General features: G+C 28.5%; 2 protein-coding genes across 8 annotated transcripts in view; one reads left to right on the top strand and one right to left on the bottom strand.

Annotated features, from left to right (window-relative positions):
• The window catches only part of LOC107442288 (transcriptional coactivator YAP1), a 92,011-nt gene extending 80,630 nt beyond the window's left edge, over positions 1 to 11,381 (top strand). Inside the window, exons 3-7 of the mRNA XM_016055818.5 lie at positions 2,114 to 2,199; positions 3,693 to 3,896; positions 5,283 to 5,511; positions 8,092 to 8,186; positions 10,531 to 11,381. Of these exons, the coding sequence (XP_015911304.3) occupies positions 2,114 to 2,199; positions 3,693 to 3,896; positions 5,283 to 5,511; positions 8,092 to 8,186; positions 10,531 to 10,614 (698 nt within the window). The 3' untranslated portion in view covers positions 10,615 to 11,381. The remainder of the gene's footprint in view (positions 1 to 2,113; positions 2,200 to 3,692; positions 3,897 to 5,282; positions 5,512 to 8,091; positions 8,187 to 10,530) is intronic.
• A 3,276-nt stretch (positions 11,382 to 14,657) lies between these two features.
• LOC107437293 (ATP-binding cassette sub-family C member 4) overlaps positions 14,658 to 26,617 on the bottom strand; it is a 162,321-nt gene continuing 150,361 nt past the window's right edge. For all 7 annotated transcript variants that reach the window (XM_087157330.1, XM_087157332.1, XM_087157329.1 and 4 more), the window contains 6 exons: positions 23,752 to 23,949; positions 21,816 to 21,971; positions 19,302 to 19,391; positions 19,042 to 19,214; positions 16,506 to 16,611; positions 14,658 to 15,123 (listed from right to left, as the gene is read on the bottom strand). In XM_087157330.1, the coding sequence (XP_087013456.1) occupies positions 14,800 to 15,123; positions 16,506 to 16,611; positions 19,042 to 19,214; positions 19,302 to 19,391; positions 21,816 to 21,971; positions 23,752 to 23,949 (1,047 nt within the window). In that variant the 3' untranslated portion in view covers positions 14,658 to 14,799. The remainder of the gene's footprint in view (positions 15,124 to 16,505; positions 16,612 to 19,041; positions 19,215 to 19,301; positions 19,392 to 21,815; positions 21,972 to 23,751; positions 23,950 to 26,617) is intronic.

Genomic DNA, 26,617 nt, shown 5'->3' with positions numbered 1-26,617 from the left:
ATTAGCTACAATCTGGGAAATATGGTCCCAGTTCTTTAGCCAGGAGAGCGGTCCAAACATTGGACCCTGTTATGATAATTTTTCTTTTTGCATATTTCGCTATATCTCGAGAATGTTTTAAGCCAATCGAACCATTTTTACATGCAGTTATAAAAATCGTTTAGCCAAAGACAATTCTATGCAAAATATAACATTTAGTAATTATTCATTACTTTATTTAACGATAGTGGAAATATTCTTGAATTGTAAGGATCGCAATTTCATATGTTATTAAAAAAAAATACAATTTTAGATTTCGAAGTACAAAACTTGAGCGAAATCGATCGAATAGTTCCTGAGAAATGGAATTTTAAAAATGCTACTTTTTCAAAATTCAATTTCTCAGGTACTATTCGACCTATTGTGCTTAAATTTTGTAGTTTACCATATAAAATTGCATTTTTGAAATGATATAAAAAATGTATATAAAATTTAAATTATTAATTATTTACTAATTTTTATTATTTTATTTAATAAAATAATAAAAATTAGTAAATAATTATTAACGGGTATTTTTTGCATAGAATTATATCTGGATAGACGAATTTTGTAATTGCATGCTCCAATAATTCTCCAATAATTGTAAACATAACAATTCTTAATAATCATAACAATCATAACAATTCATAACAATTCTTAATAATGCTCCAATAATTGTAATTCCAATTCGCTTTAATAGTTCTCGAGATATAGCGAAATAGTCAAAAAATAAAATTAGCATTAACAGGTTCAAGCTTTAGACCGCTCTCCGGACAAACTATTGGAGCCATATTTATCAGACTGCGACTACACCATATATTTTGAGGGTCCAAAATTCAAATCTGTCGGGAAAAAAAAGGTATGCTTATTCAGAGGAAGTACGTTTTTGTGTCTGATTTCGTAACTTAAAATAGCGTCTGCGCTAAATAATTAACATACTTGAAGTTACCCCCTCGAATTATTAGGATTTAGTCCTAGAACGTGAAGATCCGATTATTAGATCAGAAGTTATTCAGGGTGTTCCGTTTTTTATTTTATGCTCTGTACTTTCTTTAAAATGCAATATAAAAAAACTTTCCAACTTTAATAAATTTTGATTTGAATACTAGTTTTTTAAATATGAAGACTAATTTTTTTATAATTTACCTCACCTGAAGCAAAAAAAATTATCTCGCGAGTAATAATTAATTATGCAGATAATAATTTAATTTTTCGAATCAGAGTCAAAACTGAATTTCTTTTTTTAAGAAAATAACATTCCTAAACAATCTTTTTTTACGATAGATTACGATTTGGAACTAGCTGGAAAGATTGGTTCCTATAGGATAGCATATTATGTGATGAGTTTAAAATTTGGTCATCCTAATATTACTATTTTATTTCCTTATATATGAGGAACAAATAATGTGAATCTAAATCGTTTTGTACCCATATTTAAAATTCAAGTACCCAATGATAATTTTGTAAAATAATAATTTCTCAAAGTTATTATTTTTTAATCATGATCTAAAATATTGTGAAGTATAAAGGATGTGAATCCCTTAAAATTGCGATATTTCTGAATGATAAAACTTAAATTTTGTGTGATATCGGTTTCATAGTTCAAGACACACACATTTTTGGACTTTCAGTTCGTAATTACTATCTAGCCAATTTAGCTCGAAATTTTTAATTTGAAATAAAAATTAATAAATTAATTAATTAAGATTTTAAAGAGAATTTTATTCAAGCTTTCAATTCAAACTTTTGCAGTTATTTCTTGATTTAATGAAGAAAATAAATAAATAAATTTTAAAAATATTTCTTGCCTAAAAACAAATTTCAAATAGAAATTTATTTATTTTTTATATTTTAACACATTTGCATTAACACTATTTGTAAAACGCACTTAGGAAAAAAATATTAATTATAAATGCTGTTGTAATTTAAATTAAGCTGTAAACAATACTTGAGGTATGCAAATGTTTTTGTAAATGCATGTAATTGTAGCTTAATTTTTTAAACTTGATGTATTAAAAGTATACTTGTATTTATATAAATGCATGCTGTCGTCGTATGAATGATCTATTCAAAGTATCCTTCTATTTGCATACAGCTGCTCACCTTCAAAACCCTCCTACAGTAACTGCCCCTACTCAGATGTCTGTATCTGCTGCTCTACAATCTCAAACATCTTCACAGGTAATTAATTAATCGTGAAGTTCTTGATTAATGAGCATATTTATGCTTAGTTAAAGAAATAAATGATTACTGAAAATTATTTATACATTCTCTCCGAAATTCAATTATAGTTTAAGAAATGTTTCTTGTCTTTTTCAGAACATATAATGCATTTTTTAAAAAGGTTTAGCATTTTCTTTTACGTTTTTGAAATAGATTGTTTATTCATACTTAGAGCTAATAAAGAACTTTTATTTCGAAAATGAGACTTGCCTTTGTTTCACAATACGTCGATTATTTGAATATTGTCTAAAATAGGGTATTGCATCTAAATAAGGCCTTTAAAATTCTATACTTCATAAGTTAATTTATTTTTCTGAATTAAAAAATTAAATATTCTTTTTAAAAGAAAAGGTCTAATTTGAGAACTTATTAATAACATAAGGAGATTTCTTTTAAATTTTTGCTAAAAATTTAATTTTTTTTTTTGTGCGACCACTATACATATTAGAAATACCTCACATACCAAGTTTTATTAAAAATAGTGGAAGTCTAAAATTCTATAATTTATAAACTTGTTTACTTTTTTAAGCAAAAAAATTTTTTGTTGTTGAAAGAAGTCTAATTTAAGCTTTTATTAATAACACAATAAGATTTTTTTAAGTTTTTTGCAGATCGTGAACTTTATGAAAATTGGACGTTTTTAATGGATGTTACTAAACTTTAACTCTTTCGTGTGAGAGCTAAACTTACGGGTAATACCTTACGTGTCAAGTTTTATTACAAATGATCAAATTCTTTTATCAATATTTATAATGAAAACCCTTTTTTTCTTGCATGAGATTAAAAATATTTCGTTTGCTACATTTTTTAAAATAACTTTATTTTTTTGCATATTTGGCCACAAATAAGATTTTGGACAAATGTTACATTTGATTACATAGTTTAGAGGTATAAAAGCTTAAAATTTCATAAAATTCTATGAAAAAAAGTATCAAAAAATTTGTAATTTGCTTTATAATTCCTCAAATTACTTATATAATACTTGTTCCGGATTTTATTGTACAAGGAGCAAATTTAATTATGCATATATTTAAATATTAATATATTAAATATATTAAATGTATGGATTAATATGTCTACAAAGTTCAATATTTTTTTTGAAAACTTGGCACTTTTTGTTGAATGCGTATATGTGACACAAATTTGATTTCTGGAATCAAAAAGAAAAAAGTTCATTTCTAAGATTTTATAGGTTCTCAAAAAAGTTTTTTGCGATGAATGGTACAAATGCTGTAGTATACTTAATAATAAAAAACAAGATTCAAAAGCTAAAATTTTTGTTTTTTGGAAGTGTAAAATTCAGATATCTGCAAGGGAATAATTCAAATTATTAAAAAATAAAATATATCGATAAATAAAATATTATTTCGTGCATATTTTTTATTAATGAGGCGTTTTTGCTATGCATGTGTGGCCATGAATTTTTTATGCGAAACATTTTATTTCGTTAGATTCCCGGTGCTAACAATGTAAATCTGTTGAGACAGCTTCCTACTCAGACGATAAAATTGCCTTCGTCAATTGCTGCTGCTGCTATGAGCCTTCAGCAACAACAGCAGCAGCAACAACAATTACAACAGCAGAACCTCCGTGTACAAAGCTTAGAAATGGAGAGAGAGCAACTTAGACTCAGGCAGCAAGAAATTATGCGCCAGGTATACATTTATATTTTTCTTCGTCACTTAAATTATTTTGTGATTTGATTTTTAAAATTGTGATTTGATGCCTAAAAATGTCATTTGATTTTTAGTTTCATATTGAATGTGCATGACCTTACGCGGAATAAAAAATTCTAGCAAACTTACCATACTTGTATGGTAAAAACATTTCTGGTAAGAGAAACCATAATTCTGGTAATTAAACCAAAATATACACGCGATTTAAACGATTTGTTTGATAATTTTACCGTTCGCTATAATAACGGTTTACCAAAAATTCTGGCCTTTCTTTGCATGAAACACACGAGCCTGTGTATGTATCCAAACCAAATTTATTTATTTACTGCAACACACCCATGGCTAGGCTTTGATTCAAACCCACTACCTCCATTTCAAATATCGTTTTTTTATGGAATGAAAAGCCATCGTTTATTTTCCAACACTGTGTATTTGTGCGTAGGTAGATGGTTGCTTTATTTACGGCGCACTAGAGCTGCTCAATGGGCAATTGGCAATGGTCTGGAAAACATCCCTGACTATGATCAGAAGACAATTCATCACAATTTGTGAGGTCACTTTCTCAATTTAGACATAGATCTGAAGAGAAAGGAAATTTCTCCAGATCCCTGCAACCATAGTACTGCTCAGCTACCGACCATAGAACTTTCAATTCCACTGATTTTATGTACTCAATAGTTCAATTCTCTAACCACTCAGCTACCCCAGCCTCATATGTGTCCGTAACAATGAATAAATAGTCCTATCTGGAATTACAGTTGTATTCAAACCCACCACCTCTATGTTTCTAGTTTATGTTGTTGGGACAGCCCATGTGTGTGACAGTTAAGATACTGATATAGTTAAGCCCTGTCCAGACATTTGTACATTTACAAATGAAAATTTTTCATTGTTTAAAATGTTGCTAAATGTTAACTTATAGCTTGCATAGGTAAAAAAATCTATTAATTTACGAGAATCAAAGTTTACAAGTGTTTATCAAATAAAATGGAAATTACTAAACTGAATATTTTTGCGTCATCCCATATACTATTTATAAACTCATCTATGAACTGTACTCAAACTATACTATTAAGCGTCATCTCAAACTTAGTACTGTTAAAATTACCCACTCTTGGTTAAATTTACCAAATTTTACCACATATATTATCAAACAGCACGGTAATAAAAACCATATTTTATTGTTAAATTTACCAAAAAGTCATTGCCAAAGCCTTTCGGTGAAAATCACTGGAGTTTTTGGTGTTCCATGGAGCCAGGAACGCGATAAATTGTAATATACTCTGGTGTTTTGGCCAAAATTAGTTTCTTAGTGTGTGCTGTTTTAATCGTTTTTTTTAAATGACTTCTTGTTTGTTTTTTCAGCAAGAGATATTGTTAAGGCAAAGTTTAGGAGAGAAGCTGACATTAGCAGCCTCACCCACGGGATCCACAGATCTTCCGCCAGTGTCCACTAATTTGGACTTGTTTTTGGATGGAGGAACTGATTTCCATTCCCGACAAGAGAGTGCTGATAGTGGTTTGGGACTAGGTCCAAATTACAGCCTTCCTCACACTCCAGAAGATTTTCTTAGCAATTTAGACGATGTGGAAGGTATGACTACTCTTGCTAACTTTGTGAATTAATTCAGACAAATATGTATTATTTGATGTGCAATATTTACAAGCATTGAAATTTATTTACTGGTGAAAGTAGTTATTTCAGTTGAATAAAGCACAACTACAGGTACAGACATGATCATACTTTAGTTTCATCCTCAGAAACCATCCTCAGTGTCTAAGCACCAAGTGACAGTAAAAAAAGTAGCTTGTCCAACGAGTGCAAAACTGTGTGACGCGTGAGGGAAAGAGAAACGAAGCTGAACAAGATAGAGTTTTATATTGTCCAGTCCCTTTTCCTTACTGATGCTTAGCCTCTTAGAAACTGAGAAAGGTTCCTTTCTATAGAACCAAATTTATAGAATGTACACTTCTGTACCTGTATTTCTGCTTTATTTACGCTGTTATGTCGCACAAAGTGTAAACTATCCTCTTTTAGATAATTTTAATATAATTAAAAAATATGTCATGTAGGATAAAAATTTGTATATATTGTATAAGTTCCCATTTATTACATGATCAATAAATTAATTTAGAGAAAACAGACCCTTTTTATTTTGCCACATTAATGTGCCACTTCCATATAACTTTTTCAATAGAGGTTTCAATATATTGTCTGCTATTTGAAATAAATTTTTATCCGCAATTGATTTAATTTAATTTTTAAAAAAAGTATTAAAAATTGGAGTGTGCTTTCAATCTTAGAAGACTTATTTGATACCATTATTGTAATAATTTTTTGAAACATTAAAAAAAGAAATGCCAATTTTTTAAAGTCTATAAAAAAATAAATTCAATAATACAGAAAATGTGATAACAGAAAATACAAGAAAATAACATATAGACGCCCTTATCATCTGCACAATACTTTCGTGCAGTTGGTAATAAAGTAAGTTATTGTTACTGTCTAATTTAATACTGCATTTATTTTCTTGTCATCGACAAAAAAAGTATTCCATATTTTTCTTGTCCAACCAAAATTTACTTTATTGACAGCGGTAAATAAGTTAAGCATTTTTTCCATGTGATCTATATCTTATTATTTAAACATTATTTTTGTACCATCGAATAAAGTTTATAATTGTTTCCATGCAATTTTATGATGATTTTCTCTTATTTTGTTATCATCAGTAAAAAAACAATGTCTTTTTTTATACAGTCTAAATCTGATTTTCAGACCTGACATGTTCTACAACCATAAGACTCTTTAATTTTGTAATGTCGCTCTGCTAGTATCGTTTCACATCTTGCTTAATTTGAACCTAAAAATATTTTCTCCAGGGAAAAAAAATTATAATCAATGAAATATATTTATTTAAACATCTGGTTAGTGTATTGATTCTTTTACTATGTATATGACAACAAGTAAATGAATCTATTATGACATTGGTGCTAATCAAAATACCATTGAGATATATTTGTTGACAATGAAAGGTATACTATTTTCTAATACAGCACATTAATAAACATAGCTTTCTAGAAATATTTGTAACACTGAAATTCTACACAGATGGCCAAGTGCAACCATTCTCTTAGGGAATTGCAAGAAATGGCATATATTATAATATTGAAAATTATAAGATTTCATTTATTTTTCTTTAATTTCACAGAAAACTCTATCCTATTACTTAAGAGAGGTACATTTTTCAATAATTCCTTTATTTAATAAATCATTTTACTACGTTATAGAGCACATCATTGCACATTGTTTTTATCATACGAGCTTAGCTGTCAAACTTAAATTATTCTTTAGTTAAACTTTAATTCTATTGTATATTATGTTTTAATACCACTCATACAATTAAATAATATGTCTTGATTCTTTCATGCTACAACAAGATCTTTCTTTTAAGGGGATAGTACAAGTAATTTGAGTTGAATAAATCGTCGTTAATTTAGGATTTTTTAACCAAAAATAATTTTTAACAGTATAACAAACTCAGGAATACAATTTTTGAATATAAATTTTCCTCTTAGGGTTTGTTTACGCTTTAAAAATTATTTTTTCTTATTTTCATATATCATATCCTTTCATTTGACATTAAATAATTTAAATTTATCCCAAAAAGGAATTAATAGTTTACCTAAAAAATAATCTATTAAAAGTTTTATGAAATATTGAAAACCAGTTAATATTTTACTTAAATTTATATCTTTTCAAGGAACAGGCCTCTTTTTAAAACAGTACATAATTACTGTTGGTTATGAAATGCAATTCATTGTATTATTATTTAAAAGACTATGAATATATTAATATTTACTAACATTATTTAGTAAGATTCGTTATTTTGATAAAATTTTAACTGGCGAAAAATTAAGTGACATTTCAAAAACACTCAACTTTTCAGGCGTAAGAGCATGTTATGTTGAACTGTAAGGAAGAAAATTTATTCTAATCAATTTTTTTTAATAAAGCTGCTATCAATGACAACAGATGTTTCTTTAAGACATTTTTTTCATCATTTTAAATAAATTATAACTTATCATCCACACTTATATTTTCTAATAATTTCTTCAATTAAAATAGATATACATTTTTTTATAAAATGTTATTCATTTATTTATTTATTTTTAGATCGGCAAAGTAATGATCTCGGTCTTGATCTTCAAACAAATTTGGATCTTGGTGATGATAACATGGATACAGATGATTTAGTTCCAAGCTTACAAGTAAATAAAATGATTATATTTTAGTGTGATATATTTGTAAAACTATATTTGCATTTTAATAAATTATTTTAATAAATTGACACATTACCGATGGAAATATGTTTATGCTTTTTAAATGACGTTCATTTTTAAATTGCTAGTCAATCAATTTTCTTTAAAACAAATTAAACCCATTTTATTTAAAATAATTTAAACCCATAAAACAGTTTTCTAAAAAAAATGATGCAAATAAACTCCTTAATGAAAAATTGTTTTATTTTTTTAGAAAGAAATATAAAGGTATTTAAAGATATCTTGTATTTTAATCCTTACCAAAGAATTTTAAATTTTTATAATTTGATCTACCAGTATTATATTCCTTCATAAAATATTTACTTTGGCATATAAAATTGAATTGCTCTGAGACTTAAATATTGGATGCTTAAAATTCTCTTTAGAAAGTATTTCAATAAAAAGCAGAAATGCTTTATAAGTCATGAACAAATAATCTTTGCACATGCTTAAAATGTTTGCTAAACTAATTGCAACTAAATTAACATTAATTAAATAAAACACGGAATACAGAAAACAAAATTATTCTTGAATCATAATAAATTAACAAAAATGCTGGCATGAAATGGACATATTTAGATAAAATTTATTCTCCCTTGCTTTTTTTGCTTGTATCTTTTTTTAAACAAAGGAATAACTGTTTTTATGAAGTATAGTCTATTCTTTTAACGTGTTTCTAAACAAATATTCTTTAACAATTACTTTTAACTCATAATGTTAAATGCAAAAAAGTTTTGAGCAATTAAAATCTTATTCACACTTAGATTAAATATTTGGTTAAAAGTGAATTTAAAAATATAACTTCATATATTTACTTCTAAATTTGGAAGAATGAAGACCTCACAATAATTCTTTAATTTTTAATTTTTTAAGGGTATTTTCAACAATACTGTGTATTCCACAAACGTTTATTGGTTTTTGATAAACATTGTTTTAAAATTTCTTTTTTTAATCTGATTTTCTTTCATATTTTAAATTGTAAGCTTTGTAGTTATTAAAGTGAAACTAAGAGATTAAAAACTTTCGCTAAAGATTTAAAAAAAAACTATGAAAAATCCTTCTCTTGAACTTTTGTCTCTTTCCTTAACGTTGTTTGTAAGAAACACTTTCGACATTCAAACATTTAAGTTTAAAAAATCAATATATAAAAATAATAGGAACACTAATAGTATTCTACTCAGAATTTAAATTACACTTCTCCATATAAAGAAGAAGTTAAAAATTATTTTTAAATTTTTTTTAAACAAGGAAAATGGACGAAAATTTTTTATTGTTATAAAAAGCTAATAATTAATATTGTTTTGAAAAATGGGTTTCATAATTTGTAAGAGAAAAATTTCAAACAGAGTTTGAGTGATTTTTTCAGGGAGGGGAGTAAAATTGAACCTTATATACAAAAGATAATAGAATTGTATACAAAACGATCATGACCATTTTAAATTAAATGTTTCAATTTTTGTCAAGAGCATATTAAATTTATGATCCCTTGTTTATGCTTATTAAATATATGTTAACATAAAATTTTTACACGATACCACATTACAACTGAACAATCTGTAAAAAAAACCCAGATCAAATTACAATAAAATGTACTGGCACTCTGAGTGCAGCATCCTTAAGATCCATTTAACCGTGAAATCCATTTTTTTCCTAAAATTTTATATTGTAATTTTTACAGTAACACTAATTTAACTGCAGTGAATCAGTGATTTTGCAGCAAATGTTAATGTAATAATTACAGTATAGCAGATCTTTTGTTCTGTGAAACATTATGGTAAAGATTGATTTCAAAGTAAAGAAAGTAACCGGTACAGTAAGAAAAAGAGTACTTCTATTGTAATTTAATCCAGAAATGCTTGTAGTGCATTTCATTTAATGAAAATCTACATATTTTATCTTGAATTCAATTGCTTAAAAACATATTTTCCCCAATAATAATTTGAAATAATACTTTCAAAGTATTGCATTATATATATATATATATATATATATATATATATATATATATATATATATATATATATATATATATATATATATATATATATATATATATATATATATATATATATATATATATATTTACAACTTTCTCTCAGCAGGATATTTAAAAATACACATTGCATTTTTAACATATAACATAATGTTCTTAGAAATTTCCATATTTCTATGAGTGTAGAATACTAATAAATATATTTGGTTTAATAATAAATTAATAGGTTTTTGTAAAAAGTATTATTTTCATGTGGCATAAAATATAAAAAATAATAAAATAGTATTTTTCTTGTTCCAGGAAGAATTAAATGCTGATATATTGTCTGATGTTGAAGCTCTCTTGGCTGCCAACACAAAGGACAACGTTTTGACTTGGCTGTGAACTTATTAAATATAGCATGATCTCATATGTTCCATTACATGGAATATGGAGATGAATATTGAACTGAATTGGCTCTATTACACGTTATTTGCTATGAAGACTTTCGAACGTAGAGGATTGTTTTGAAAGCTCTTAGTTACTTCTCAGTAAAAGTTTTCTTGGCTACCTCTAAAAGGCCCAAAAAATGCGTGCGATATTGACTCAATATCCAACAATATTTAACAACATTAGTACGATGCCATACAATATTGTGTGTTATTTGGGTACTAAGCACTCTTATTCTCTCTGTTTCTCATTAAGGTAGAGGTTTACTAATTCAACTTTTTTTCAAATATTAACAATTGTAATTTCTAAATGTTTAAAACTAACCAAGGAAACTTTTACTAGATAATTAGTCTTCCAAATAAAGTAGTATTTCGTGGATATTTTTTTTCTTTTTAAAATAATTAGAATATATATATTATTGGGATTGTTATGTTATCTTGTTATGTACATTAATTATTCGAATCTGTATTGTCGTCTGCTACTCGGAATTTCATTTCGCTTTATTATTGTTTATTATTTTTATCGTTTTCACTTACAATTTCATGAAAATTGCAACAAGGCAGGGTCTACAAAAATCAGGAATCAAAACCAATTTTCAGTAGCCACCATGCTATGGAATGAAAAGCAACGAAAAATTAGAACGCAAAACCAGGTTAATATTTTTTTTAAAAATTTGGCGATAACTTCAATTTCTTCAGCGCCATTGCGAGATTTGTAGAACATTGCAACAAAAAAAAGAAGAAAAAAAACATTTATGTTTCTTATAATTTGCATTTATTGTTGAAAGCATTACAGTCATACACCAGAATTAATTATTTTTAAATTATATCATGCTAACAAAAAAAAAATTATTCTAAATATATGAACGGAGTAGTGCTTAATAATCACAGAAAAACAATTTTGAGATTATTTAATTATATATTAGAATAGATAGAACTGCGTGTTTCATCTTTTATAGCGAAACGAAGCTAGAATAAGGAAATGGGATTTATCCAATATATTAGAAAATTTAAATTTGTTTATTTTGTCATTGTATTTAATACTTAACAATAGTATCTTTATCTATATTAATTTTTCATAATTAATAACAGGGAAAATTTGTTAGTGATTATTCTCAATTTCCACTTTTAACTTCTTTATTTGGAAGACTAAAAGAAGGTGATGGAAAGGTTATATACGACTGTTTAGTTTGACATCTGAAACTACATGCTATATTTTTTTAAGTTCCATGATTTCATTTATACAGAATCATAAGTTTTGTGCTCAAAACTCTGTGCTTCATTACTATTTCATGACCCCCCAACTTTCATTCATTATTTGTGTCACCAAGCACAGAGGGTCATTTATTTTTATGAAAACAAAGTATCATGGCTAATAAGGGTCTTAGATGTGTAAAAAACTAAATTCTTCAGGTCAGAAACTTTTATTTCAATTTAACTTCTTAAAATATTTTATCTTGCATCTGTTGACTAATATGTACTAAATAGTTAACTTTAAGTAGGGTGTCTCAAAACATATGCTCAAACTTTATAAATGTGTACATTTTTTACACTGTAAAACTCAAAATTAAAAGTTAACTTTTTTTAAGAGTTTTTATTTTACTTTTATAATCTATAAATAATTCTAAGAAATATAATTATTTGCAATGCGCATTTATTCTGTTTTGCTTAAATTCAATAAAATTCTCATTTGTTGTGTTTTCAGGCTAATATAATCTCAGAATAATTGGTTTAATGTTGATTCATATTCATAATATGGTGCCAATTTGCTGCAAGTTTAATAAAGATTAAATTACACGATAAGGTCTAAAATCATGTCATATTAGGTTAGGTATTTGGTTTGATGTAAATTTGAATGAACCATAATATGGTTCATTCAAATCCTTAAACTATAATATGGTGTATAATATAACTAAACCGTAATAACGTCATATTAGGTATTAGGGTTTATGCAAATTTAAATGATAGCTTAGCACAAAATGATTTAAAACTTCTAACACTGTGGTATCAAAAGCCTACATGATGTGTTTTAAAGCACTACCAAAGCAATCATTGTATTCATAAAATTAGTTAATCTATGGTGATTACAATCTATGATTATTAATCTATGATGACCTGAGCATCGCATTGCTTTTCAACCAATTATTATACCAAAAAGTAGTATCGAGATTTGAACCCACATTTTAATTTTTAACAAACTTTTAATGTAATAGTTTTGAGACACCCTTCTTCACACTTCTGTGTACGCTTGCGCACTGAAAGCACTGGGCATCAGCGTGTAACTTAACGTTACACGGAGCGAGCAGTACACTTCATTTTTGAGAGGTAGCACCGAAACGTTTTTTAAATGCGATTTTTTTTACGAAAAGATCTTTACATTAATATACTGCACAAAATCATTATTCATTATTTGTTTACTCTTTTTTACGTCTTAATATGTTTTCTTTCATATTGTATATTTTTTTCATCATGGATATCGATAATTTAGCTCGCCTCTCTTTGTACTAATAGACTTACTACTTCTTGCTAACAATGCATAACTGCACACCATACAGTCCTTGCTTTCGCAAGAAGCTATTGGTTAAGTCTGTTTTGATGTAATATTACGTCATAAGAAGTCCCACTAATTCACTTTTTATAGAGATTTTCATATCATGATAGGTTCTTACACTACTTGTTGAATTGAAATAAAAGTTTGAAACTTGATGTTTTTTTTAATGATATAATACAAACCCTGTGATGTCTGTGCCTTAAAATGTAAAAAATGAAACGAGCAATAATTTTTGACTTGATGAATTGTTAAATTATTTTCAGGAAGCTTTTTAATGTAAATCAGATATTATGTATTGTTATATTTTGTAACATTTCTAGCTGTTCCGATATTATGTAAGTTGTATACATCTTCTGTATTTGGAATGTATTATTTACATTTACAGTTTTTAATTGCGTTATTTTTCAACAGATTTGGTTTTAAAAAATTTAGAATAATATTCATGCTTTTCTAAATGCTGATTTAAAAAATAAGTTTTCTTTGATATCATCAAAGATAATAACCAAAATGTATTTTGTTGATCATTTCCTATCAATTCTTTTTAAATGTTAATATTCAACAAAGTGCAAAACTCTAATTTACTGTACTCATACAACAAATATTTACAAATAAAAATTTCATCTAAATATGTTTATTTTATTCATACATTTTTGTTATTTTAATATGATTCAGAAATAATTATTTTCTCCTATATTCCATGTTTTTACTTAACAAATGTTAATTCAATTGTGATTAGTAAGTAAGAATTTTTTTTATTGTGCAAAGATAATTAATATTTTTAAAAAGAGATGTTATATCTTCAAATTCGTATTTGGTTTAAAAAAAAATTACTTTTGGATGGTTCATTAAAAAATTTGAAGTCTCAAATTTGAAATTTAGTATCCTATTACCAGGAAGTTTAGCATTGCCTAACTCATTATCATTGACGGTTATGACTTGAAATCAATAAATGTTTATTTCCGAACCATTTTTGCTATCAAGATCACAATTCAGCTCAAACATTTTGTGATATGAGATACAAGTAATAACAAACTTGTATCTCATTATACGTGTATCCTATTAACAAACTCGTATCCATTAGCACATACTCGAATCCATTTTACAAAACACTCAAAGGCATGCTACATGAAGGGTGGAACCACAAATATTTGTTACAATTAGCCTGACAACAGTGATACATGATTTCACAACAACTGCAAAAATAATATTTTATAGCTAAATTCTTTAATAACTTGAAGTCAAAACTTATACAAAAATCTGCTATAAAATTTTTTTATTAGGATATCAAACAATTTGTTTCGTATTCTATTATCAAAACATTTTTATAGAATATTATTGAGCAGCAAAATACACTTATCATGAAAGCAAACTCCACAATTGATCATTCATATTCATATCAACTCTATCACATAAACGTGTGACAATGTTATAAAATAAAACAAACATTCAAGAAATAAGTACACTTTTATTTCCCATTTCAACAAAATACATTAAAAAACTAAAATTCAGAAAAAGGGTGAAAAATAAGCATTTAAAACAGATTATTTACAAGTCTTTGGTATGGTTTATTTGTTATTTAATATGATATCGCTATAAATACGTCATCTCCGTATTTTCGTGCACATCACTTGTAGATATGTCTGAGTTCATCATTCTTCCATTAGCAATGTGGTTTGTATTGGGTGCTGATCCATTCATTTCTATGATATCTCCTCCCCCATGTCCACCAAAGACGATGGTGCCAGTATCTTTCTTTGTACCAGCACGTTTGAGGTATGCTGTTCGAGCTATTTCTTTTAGTTGGTTTGCCATACCATGGCCTGTCTGTTGCACCATATGAGAGAATTGGCTGTTTCTGTTTTGTAGCAGTGTGTAGGGTTCGTCGAATTCTTTGACTTCCCCAGCATCAAGTACCTTTGGATAAAAAATTTAATTTATCAAGTACCTCTTAATCTAATAATCTGAAGTGTCTTTCGGAAATTGGGCTGCATATTTTCACTGATATCTTTAAGAGTTAGAACTTAATTTATAAAGTACTATTAAATTATCAAAAACTACATATTTTAGCCTCAACACGTCACCACGTTCGATTCATTCTCCAAACAGCGGTAAGAGGCTGAAATTTCTTTTCCCTTTTTTTGCCTGAATTTACACTCTCAATAGCTTATATCTTCGCAACCAAAGCGACATCTTTTATGCATACTAATTGCATGAAAATATCAAGTATATTAACGAGTGACACTTTGAGTTTCTTCATTTTGTAAGTTTATGAGTTTGAATGATTTCATTCGTTTGAGGTATAAATATGCCACTATATGAAAAAATTTGTCACCTCCGCTTTGGGTGTTCAACTTGGTGTTAGATTTTTCTTAGAAGCGAAAAAACTGTAAAACTTAGAAGCTTATAGGAGTACGATTAGATGAAAAATTGACATTCGATCATTACTTCAAGAATTTACTATTAAAAATATACTAAAAAATACCATGATGGTAAATTTGCAATCCTCAGAAATTCAACTACAGTGTTGAAATTGACATGCAACATGCTAAACGGGCTATTTTTATTTATGAACTTAAAATGTTTTTTTTTTTTAATCGAAAGTTATTGCAATTTAAGTTGATGTTTTTTTCCTCGAATTCATCCCACTTTTTTGCTTTTAATGATGGCTATTTATTCATTGTTGTAGACAAAATTATTTAACTCTCTTGATATCTTAATTTTTGAGCTTGCACTTAAGTCGATGTATGAAGTAGCAAAGAGCAAGTAGCAAATTAAATGTTTCCAAAAATAAATATATAAAGAACTTAATTGAAAAACATAAAAACCGTTTCCGATTTGAACTGTTTCAATGACATCAGGTAATCCTAATCGTTCTTTAACGTGCATTACCTCTCATTTATATCTTTACATTACAGCACACATTCTATATTCCTAAGTTTAATATTTTTTTTTCAAGTCGATACAGTTGTTGATTATCAAATTCAAGTAATCATTCATTTCATTTTATTATTATTAACATTTTACCAATTCAGTTATTTGTTTATACAGTTATTTGTTCTTATTTTAAATTATAATATCTATATAATTTATTAACAAAATGTTCTTTGTTTTTGTGAAAAATATCAACTCCTAAGAGCGAAACAATGATGAATGCATCAGATCTGCTAGCGAAGCAAAGAGGGAGATAAGCATTCTAGTGTATTAAAAAGTAATGAAACAGTTTCATCAGATAATAGCGTATTGCTTTTGCATAACAAATTAATAAATTATATTTTAATGAGTTATGAAATACTTACCAAAACTCTATCTGAATCCATGATTGTATGAAGTCGGTGGGCTATTGTGAGTACTGTGCAAGTAGCAAAACGTTCTCTTATTGTTTTCTGAATCAAACTATCAGTACTAGAAATAAAATTTAATTTATTAAAGCAAGGATGAAATTCATCTGTAAAAAAATAAAAATTTTAGCATTTTTTTCTATCGTGAGCAAAAATGAAAAAGTCCTAATTGGATTAGTTCAAATAATAATTCTTTAATAGTATGTACACCGAAGAGCCATTACATTATGACCACCCTCCATCTATAACAATGGGCTCGGCCAAGTTTTCATGGTTTCACGCCCAGCAACAATGTTTCCATGGGGCACATTAGGATGATTGCACCATAATCCTCATGGAACAATCCATGACGTCTGCAAGCTACTTGAACATAGTTCACCTATTCATGGCAACAGTTTTTCCTGCGGGGGATGGTGTTTACCAACAGGATAATGCACCATGTCATCAGAGTGGAATCGTCATGGATTGGTACGAGGAACATTCCAGCGACTTTCAAGTCATGTCTTGGCCCCCAAATTCACCTGACCTTAATCCAATGGAGCATTTGTGGTCCTACTTGGAAAACCAAATTCATGCTGCCACGCTACCCCCTCGCAATGTACGGGAATTGCAGGACCAGCTGGTGTGCGCTTGGTATCAGATACCTCAGACTACCTATCAGCACCTTGTGGAATCAAAGCCACGGCGGGTGCTAGCAGTTTTGAGGGCTAAAGGTGGTCCTACATGTTATTAGCAGGGTGGTCATAATGTAATGGCTCTTCGGTGTATATTAGTATTGTGAAAACCCTGTCCTATCAATTATTAAAAATAAAAATATTTTAGATACCTGACGCACCTGTAGTTGTTATATGTGAATTTTTTTCTTCTTCAAAATTAGCATTATGAGAAAGTAATAGGCATTGCAAAAAAATCACATTCTTAAAGATATTTATTAAAATAAAATTCATATTTATAGTGTTATTTCTCCGGAATTATTCAATTCATATAATTCAAATTTTAGATGCAATCTCTTAAAAATAACTAGTTTAATAAGACGCATTGTTATGTATTGAAATTCGAAACTTTTTGATGACTATAAAACCAGATAAAAAATTAAAATTTAACAATTTTTAAAAGTTACTTTTTGTATGAAATAACCTTTGAACGTAAAAGCTTTGTAATTGTGTGTAAAAAATCTGGTGATACAAGATTTGATATTGCTTTAAATTTTTAGGGACCTTATTTTCTGCATTTTGGGTTTTCTATTTAATTTGAGATTAAAAATCAAATCGAAGAAGAGAGATTATTTTTAAAAAGTACGTTTATATGTCGAAATTTTATACGAAAAATAATCATCTTAGTAAAATAGTAATATTTTAGGTGCAACAATGAAACAACAGATATTTCATCCCAGCACAGCAAAACTTATTCTGAGTGCAGGGCAGAGGGTGTGGACATGAGACTGAAGTATACATCTTGAATAACGTTTTTGTTTAACGGTCAAATTTTTCTTGTAAGCTATCGTAATTTGGAAATATTGTTGCTCACTTCCATGTGCAGTTGCATAGTCACACTGTGAATTCTTAAGTAGAAATTTGTAAAAGAAAGTTTCTATCGTGAAAAAGTGAGTTTCAAATTCAAGTTCTTTGCTCTTTTGTTAACATATTTTATTTTTTAAAATTTCAACTATTATTGATAATATGTTATAAATGATACTTTTTTCCCATCTATTTTAATATTGTTTTTTACTCCCTATTGTTTCATTTTAACTGCAATAGACATAAATAAACATGTCTTCGGGGGGGGGGGGTAGTGTGGGCATACTTTAAGTAGAGGGGTTTTTTTAAGTGTTTTTTTTTTAATTGCAATGATATTAGATCAATATAAAAAAAAAAACTGACAACACTGACTGAATAAGAGTTAACCATTTCGACCTAGTCAAGTTTTTATTTTCTTTTTAAAAAAAATATTTGCTAAAAGTTATTTTTTGCATGGAATTATCTTTGGAAAACGAATTTTATAATTGAATGCAAACTGTTTTCAGTTTGCTTAAAAAGTTTTTGATGTATAGCGCAATACGCAAAAAGTAAAATTAACATTAAGGAGTCCAAACTATGGAACGCTCTCCTGCTGACCAAACTATTGAGACTATATTTTCCAAATTTCGGCCAGCCCTTATATTTTAAGGATCAGAAATTCGAATCGTCAAAAAAAAAGGTATTTTTATGTTTATTCAATGTTTATTCAGAGAAAGTACATAAAATATCGTCAGCACTTATAAATTAGGTTATTTGAGGTCACTCCCTAGAGCCATTAAGATTGTGTCTTGGAATGTAAAAATCCGATCATTAGATCGAAAGTTACTCAGGGTGGTTCGTTTTTCCTTGGCGCACTGTACACTCCTATTAACTCACTTTATAACCCAGATGGGTGGCTACTGCTATGGGCGCTGTTTTTCTGACGCTATCTCGCGTATTCACTTTTCATTTAGCTGTTAGCTGAACATTATACTTACTTTGGATCGACATTAGCTGTGGCTTCATCAAGAACCAGTATTCTGTTTCTGCGTAGAATAGCTCTAGCTAAACATATTAACTGTCTCTGTCCAACACTGAAGTTACTCCCTCCTTCTGCTACTTCTGTGTCCAATCCTCCAGGCATTTCTTCGATAGATTCTTTTAAATAGGCCTAAAACATAAACAGTTCGGAATCTTAATTAAAATAGACTTTTTACTGGTATTAATTAATCTTTAACATTTTGTTCAAACATTTTACTTCTTCTAAAGCTAGCCATAGTTCTTCATCTTTATGTTCCTGAAATGGATCCAGATTTCTTCTTACAGGACCAGTGAACAAAACAGGATCCTAAAAGTGTACATTTTCACTAATTGTAGATTAATTGTTGATTTAAACCATAAAAAATTCAACTAATATTTTCATCATTACTTAGTCATTTGTAAAATAGTACTCTTAAATTTATTTTTTTGTTTTCTGTTTAAATAACGTTCTTATTGGGGGAAAATGGCTATTTAACGCTTATTTTGATCTATAAGCAACGATGTAGGAATACTTTTTATATTAAAACGTATTTAAAAAATCGTTTTAGCAGAAGTTTTTTTATAAAATGGAAAAAATAAAGTGAAACTATAAAAATTATATAAAAAAACATCATTTAGCGTTTCTCCAAATTTCTGATCTAAAAGAAATGTGTAAATTGATAAAATAATTTTTTTTAATACAAATAAACTGGAATTTATTTATTATTTGAATAAAGAAATGCTGAAACTAAAATTCTCAGCTGGAGATTATTTGACTGACCTTAAAACTATTTTGAGGTTATTAAATCGTTCACTTTTCATGCGCAACGATCTCTAACCATTAGCAATGAAAACCTCAAAACAGCAAATTTCTCTTTAAAAAAAACGTCAAGATTTAGTATTTCGGATCACTAAAATTTTGTGATCAATCTTTTCAAAAATGTAATGATTTATTAAAAATGCTAAATTGAGTGGGGGTTTTTAAAACTGTGCTTTTACAATAACAATTGATCAATTTTTACTAAATATCAGCAAAATCAAAGAGTAGGAAATGCATTCTTATAGAATGTAATAATGTTATAAAAAATGTAAATGTAATAAAGTGAGCACGTCTACTACAAGATTGTGAATGAAAAGAGTTGTCGGGCAAACAAACCTGTTGGGAAATGAGCTGTCGGGCAAAAGTAGCTATCGGGAAAATGACCTATCGAGCAAACGTATACCTCCAGGGCAATTGAGTGGTTGGGAAAACGAAGTCAGGCAACGGATTGATGGGGAAATGTACCAGAATATTGTTTTGAAACAAGTTAACATATTACCATGAGTCAAATTATTATTTAAAAAATTAAAAAGCAAGCAAGCCTAAGCTCATTGGGCATTAAATTAATCACAGTTAGACAGATCTTGAAAATCAAAATTTAATGTTGCGCAACCACGTGTCTGCGGTTAGAAAGTTTTTCTACAATGTTTTGCGGGATAAACGTATCCAGTTTTAATCCACTGTCTGATTATTTGATCTTGCAAATCCACCAAATACTGATCGATATTTTTAACTGCTGTTCCACCGTATCCCACAGATTTCCTTTAAGATTTAATTCAGCAGATTTTACAGACCAGTCAAGATGTAATGCAGAGTATGAGCCTTTATGAAACTAGTCCGATGATATTTGCTGTTAACATTTTGAAAAATAGAGGCATCAATACTATACTCTTCATGAAGATGTTGACGGTAACAGGTCGTCCAGATGGTAAAAATATATATCCTAACACACATGTTAGCGGTCACTTCAATAAGCAAAATAACCGTTATAAAAAATCCAAAAAACAGTCATTTCCCGTTAAGTAATACGTTTCATGATTTCTCTAGAGGTGGCTATGTTTAATTCAGTGAGTATATTTGTTACTCATTAAACGACTTACAAAATCAACTAAATATTTATGTCATTTATGAATTAGCTCCGTTTTAGAACACTGACAAAACTTTTATAGAAGCTAATTTAGCACAGTTATTAATTAGTACCATAAAGCGTGTAGATGACATCCTGTATCCAAAAGCCATGACTAAGACTCTACCAAATATTCTTGAGGTTAACACAGACCCGACCCACAATCTCTCAGAATTTGTAAATTCTGAAATTCCTTCTACTCCAGACAAACCCCTTACTGATCGTCAGAGACGATTGCCCGTCTACCCAAAGGATTACGTAGTATACTGAAAGAATGGGTGGCGGTGAATGTACCTTTAGTTCATACTGTATCTTTATATCATCGTAGTTTATGTAATATCATATGACAATACTTCGATTGTTTACATTTCTTATTCTATAGTTTGTCTAAAGTAAGAGCTCCCCTAACCATTCATCTCGACCGGTGGCGGCATCTATGGTAATAATATATAACTATTTCAAGTAGGGGTGTGGGATCACTATTTAGGACAGGTTTTGACTCGGGTCGACGAGAGAAAGGTACTATTTTTCTCCATTCTATTGAATTAGCTCTAGAGTGAAGAGGAGCTACCCTCCCTGAAATGTGCTATTCTTGTTCCGACAGCAGTAGACGGCCACAGACTTTGTGGCGGGGGGAGTTCTTGCCGTAGACAAACTATAGTTATGTCATTAACACTCGTGTATATGCATTCATTATTTATTGCCGATTAAAGCCTATATTATGGTTATCTCCATGCATTTTATTTAACATGAACTTAATTTTCAATAAAATATGTATAGAATATTACAAATTTTAATGCGCATACCTGTGGAATGATAGATATTTTTCTCCTTAGATCATGCAAGCCGATATCTTTAGTGCAGATACTATCGATTTTTACTTCACCTTCTGGTTCTGTCATACGGAAAAGTGTTGCAATCATAGAACTTTTACCCGCTCCTGTTCTTCCAACAATTCCGATCTAAAAAGTAAAAAGAAAATAAATATTTTTTTTGAAAGTGATGAGTTATTACACACTAAACTTTTTTTTAAATCATTCTTAAATGTAACTTTGAAAATTAAGGCAGCAGAAAATTCTCACACGGAGAAAACAATTTCTGGTAAAATTACCATACTGTATGTAATGACATTTCTGATAAAAAGAAAAACATAATTCTGGTTAATACAACCAAAATATACTGTATTTAAATCATTCATTCGGAAATTTTACCGTTTGTTATGGTAAAGGTGAACCGGAAATTCTCGTTTTCAAAATTATAGTTCTTGCTACCACCACACATTTAGTAAAAAATACAAAACTAAAAAGTTAATTTTTCCGAATAAATGGTTTTTATGCCATGTTCTAAGTTATCATGAGAAAAAAACAAATTTTAACACATTTACCAAATTTATCACTCATTCTGAAACCATATTCGTTAATTTTACCAAAATCATGACTAAAAGTCTGCGGTAAAAATTACCGAGCTTTTTGGTGTTCCCAAAGAACCAGAAACATGGCTATTTTTACCACATTCTGGTAGTTATGATCATACTTCTTTTTCTCAGTACTGAGTTTGCTTTATTTTCATTTATGTATACAAGTATAACATTTACAACATTAAGGTTTCGAAGTTAAAATCTATAAATGCAATGGTTTAATTTTTTCTTTTCAGATTTTAAATGAAACTTTTGTTGACATTATTTGATAGCTTATAACGTTTTTCATCTGTTTAGATTATTAATTTTTACTTAAACTGTAAATTAATCTTTTCATAAATTATTTTTCAAGAGTTAACATTGAGACAAACCTCCTTACTCGATCGTGGTTTTTATCCTCTATCAACTAGAACATTTGAATTTAAAAGAGATATTAAAACTTGCATATCAATAATTAAATTCCACAAAGAAATGTTACAAGCAATAATTCGATCTAAAGAAACATCCAACTCATGAAAAGTAATAAATCTGAATTAAAATTATTGAATGAATTAAGTTCAATAAACTGAACTATCTCAAGACAATTCTGTTACATGTTTTTTTGTTTGTTTCTTGGGTTTTTTTTATAATTCGTGAAATTTTCTATATTTTTTTGAGTCGTACCTCTTCTCAATTTTCTTTTTGTCAGGGGTTTGAGAGTCTCAAGACCTAGTCTCAATTGAAGCTATAAATTTTTAATTGAGAAAAATCTTGAATATTTTTTTTAATTATCTAAAAAAATATGAATCTGCTTAGATCTATATCTTCTTTTTAAGTCATAAACATTATAAATCGATAATAATATAGGGTGGGCATAAAAAACAGAAAAAGTTTTCCTGGATTTCCTCATATGTTTCCAGACATATTTGAACAAATGTTTCGGATTTTTGTAACTGATCGCTTAAATGTTTTATGTTTCTTAATGTTTTATTACTTTACGGAAAGTATAGCACAAAACACGAACAGCAATGCTATTATAATGTTGGAAAAAAACTTTTAACTTTTTTAACACTTAACTTAACACTAACTTAAAACACTTTTTTTTTTTAACAATTGTTACAAGATTAATTTTTTCTGCTAAACGTATAGGACTTTTAGGTACCTCAAACCCAAATTAATTTCCTTCGCGCCACTTTTTCGGATGTTTTTATTCGAATTACCTGACATTTTTCTGATTTTTGCAAGATTGATAACATTTCCTGACTTAACCCTCTTCTGCGACTGCCCTGTATAAAAAAATATAACTGAGACAATAGTAATTTCTTAAATCATTTCGAAGCAGTTACCTTTTCTTCTGGATATATCTCGAAATTGAGATTTTTCAGAACAGGAGGTTCATCGGGAGAATATCTCAGATTGACGTTTTGGTAGACGATGTAACCTTTTGATGGCCATCCTTTGGGTGGCTTCTTCTCTTTCTCACTTTCAAGAGCTGCTTCAGGTGGCAAATTACTGTACTCCACAACTCGCTCTACTGACGTCATCTGAAAAACAAAATATGCCTTAAAATACTCATAAAATGTTGCGTAATAGCGTACAATTTAAAGTGTTACTATTCTGGATGATTGACATTTATAAGTTGAACAATCAAATGTTGTGTAACAGCTTACAATTTAAAGTGTTACTACTTTTCATGTTTGGCATTTATAAGTTGAACAATCAAATGTTGTGTAACAGCTTACAATTTGAAGTGTTACTACTTTTGATGTTTGACATTAGTAGTTGAACAATCAAATGTTGTGTAACAGCTTACAATTTAAAGTGTTACTACTTTTGATGTTTGGCATTTATAAGTTGAACAATCAAATGTTGCGCAACAGCATACAATTTAAAGTGTTACTACTTTTGATGTTTGACATTTATAAGTTGAACAATCAAATGTTGTGTAACAGCATACAATTTAAAGTGTTACTACTTTTGATGTTTGACATTATAAGTTGAACAATCAAATGTTGTGTAACAGCATACAATTTAAAGTGTTACTATTCTGGATGTCTGACATTTATAAGTTGAACAATCAAATCTTGCGTAGCAGCATACTATTTAAAGTGTTACTACTTTTGATGTCTGACATTATAAGTTGGACAATCAAATGTTGAGTAACAGCATACAATTTAAAGTGTTACTACTTTTGATGTTTGACATTGTAAGTTGAACAATCAATTGTTGCGTAGCAGAATACAATTTAAAGTGTTACTACTTTTCATGTTTGACATTTATAAGTTGAACAATCAAATGTTGCGTAACAGCATACAATTTAAAGTGTTACTATTTTGGATGTTTGACATTTATAAGTTGAACAATCAAATGTTGTGTAACAGCTTACAATTTAAAGTCTTACTACATTGGATGTTTGACATTTGTAAGTTTAACAATCAATTTTGGCTAACATAAAATCTAAAGAGATTACTTAATAATCTTGCGAATACTTTATTCCAGAGAGTTCTTTACAATTGTGTTCATTATTTTAGTTGCATATTTTGACTGGAGACAATTTTATACCAAAACTTATAAAAGCGCAAATAACTTATTAAATGTTTAAAATTTACAAAACAATTAATGAGTTATAAACCGTTTCAAATGTGTTTAGTCGTAAAATGTAGCGTAATGAGGAGATGTGCGTAATGTAGCGCCACTTTTCTTAAAGCCATTAATTTGGAATAGTAATTAAAATCAAGAACCAAGTAATAGCCGAAAATTATGCTAAGAAAAGATAATAAATTTTTTTTAAATATTACTGGTACTTATATACTATTAAATGAGAGAGAAATATATTTAAAAGGTAAAAAATATCTAATTAACTTTAAATTTTTCACGGAGAAAGTAATTTTGGTAAAATAATCGACATTAACATTTTTAGTTAAAAGAATCATAATTCTGATTAATAAAATCAAAATACATGGTAATTAAAAATTCGTTTGATAAATTTTCTGTCCATATGGTAAATGTTAATCGGAAATTCCGGTTTTCAAAATTATAATTCATATTGCCACACATTAAAAAAAAATAAAAAAAATTAAAAAAAAAACTTAAACCTAATAAATGGCTTTTATACCATGCCTTAAAGCAGTGGTTTCCAAACCTGATGTTACTACGCCTCCCTTAAAAATATTTAATCATTTGGCGCCCCCCCCCCCTGAAGATTTCATAAAATAAAAACACAAACATTTTTACTCTTATAAAATTTATTCATATAAACTAATGGAAAACGATATTTTATTATTGTTTTTAATGAGATGGATGTGCTTGTCTATTAGCACAAAGTTGATCAAATCTTGGTGTTTGTGACGATATAGCTACTCGTAGCTCTTTTTCTACAACTAAACGAGCTCGATATTTGGATTTCATTGCAGCCAAGCAGAAAATCCCGCTTCGCATAAATATGATGTTGCGAACGGCAGCAGTACTTTCAAAGCTTTGTTTGACAAAGTGTTTGTATTCTGTATGAAAATTCAACCAGAATTGAACCAGAGATACAGTCTGAAATTTATGTTTTAATGCAGTATCACAAGATAATTCAATAAATTTTTCTTTTTCAATACTTGTCAATCCAAATTCATCATCTTCTTCGTCGATAAATGGATTCTGCATCCACGGAAACTTTGTAAAATCAAGATCGAAAATTGAAGCAACAAACCATTCAAGTGTTCCACAAAGAGATTTTTGTTTGCTTCTATGTTATCTCGGGCGCATCAATTTAAACATGGAAACTTGTCAATCTTATTTTTTTGCAAATTTGATTTCCATAGCTCCACTTTTTTAATAAATGCTCTCACTTTTTCTTTTTGTATAAGCAAATGCATTTGCGGTCCTTGCATTGATTTATTAAGAACACTCAAATTTTCAAAAATGTCAACCAAATATGTAAGTTTAACGATAAAATTATCATCCCTAAACATATTGCCGTCTTCATTATGCTTTTCCTCGAGAAACATAGCAATTTCTTCTTTGAGTTCAAGTACCCTTTGAATCACTTTTGAACGAGATAGCCAGTGCACTTCACAATAGTACAGAAGTGACGTGTAATTAGCTCGCATATCTTCACACAGTTTTGCGAACAACCTTGCTCTTAATGGACAGTTTATGTAATTTATAACTTTCGTTACTTTTGCAAAAACAATGTTAAGTTCCTCGCTTATAGTTTTTGACACG

Source organism: Parasteatoda tepidariorum, chromosome 2 (assembly GCF_982258835.1).
Source record: "Parasteatoda tepidariorum strain Cologne lab strain chromosome 2, Ptep-v5.0, whole genome shotgun sequence".
Classification (NCBI taxonomy): Eukaryota; Metazoa; Arthropoda; class Arachnida; order Araneae; family Theridiidae; genus Parasteatoda; species Parasteatoda tepidariorum.
Note: the sequence above shows the minus strand (reverse complement) of the source record. Positions and strands in the feature narration are given on the sequence as shown.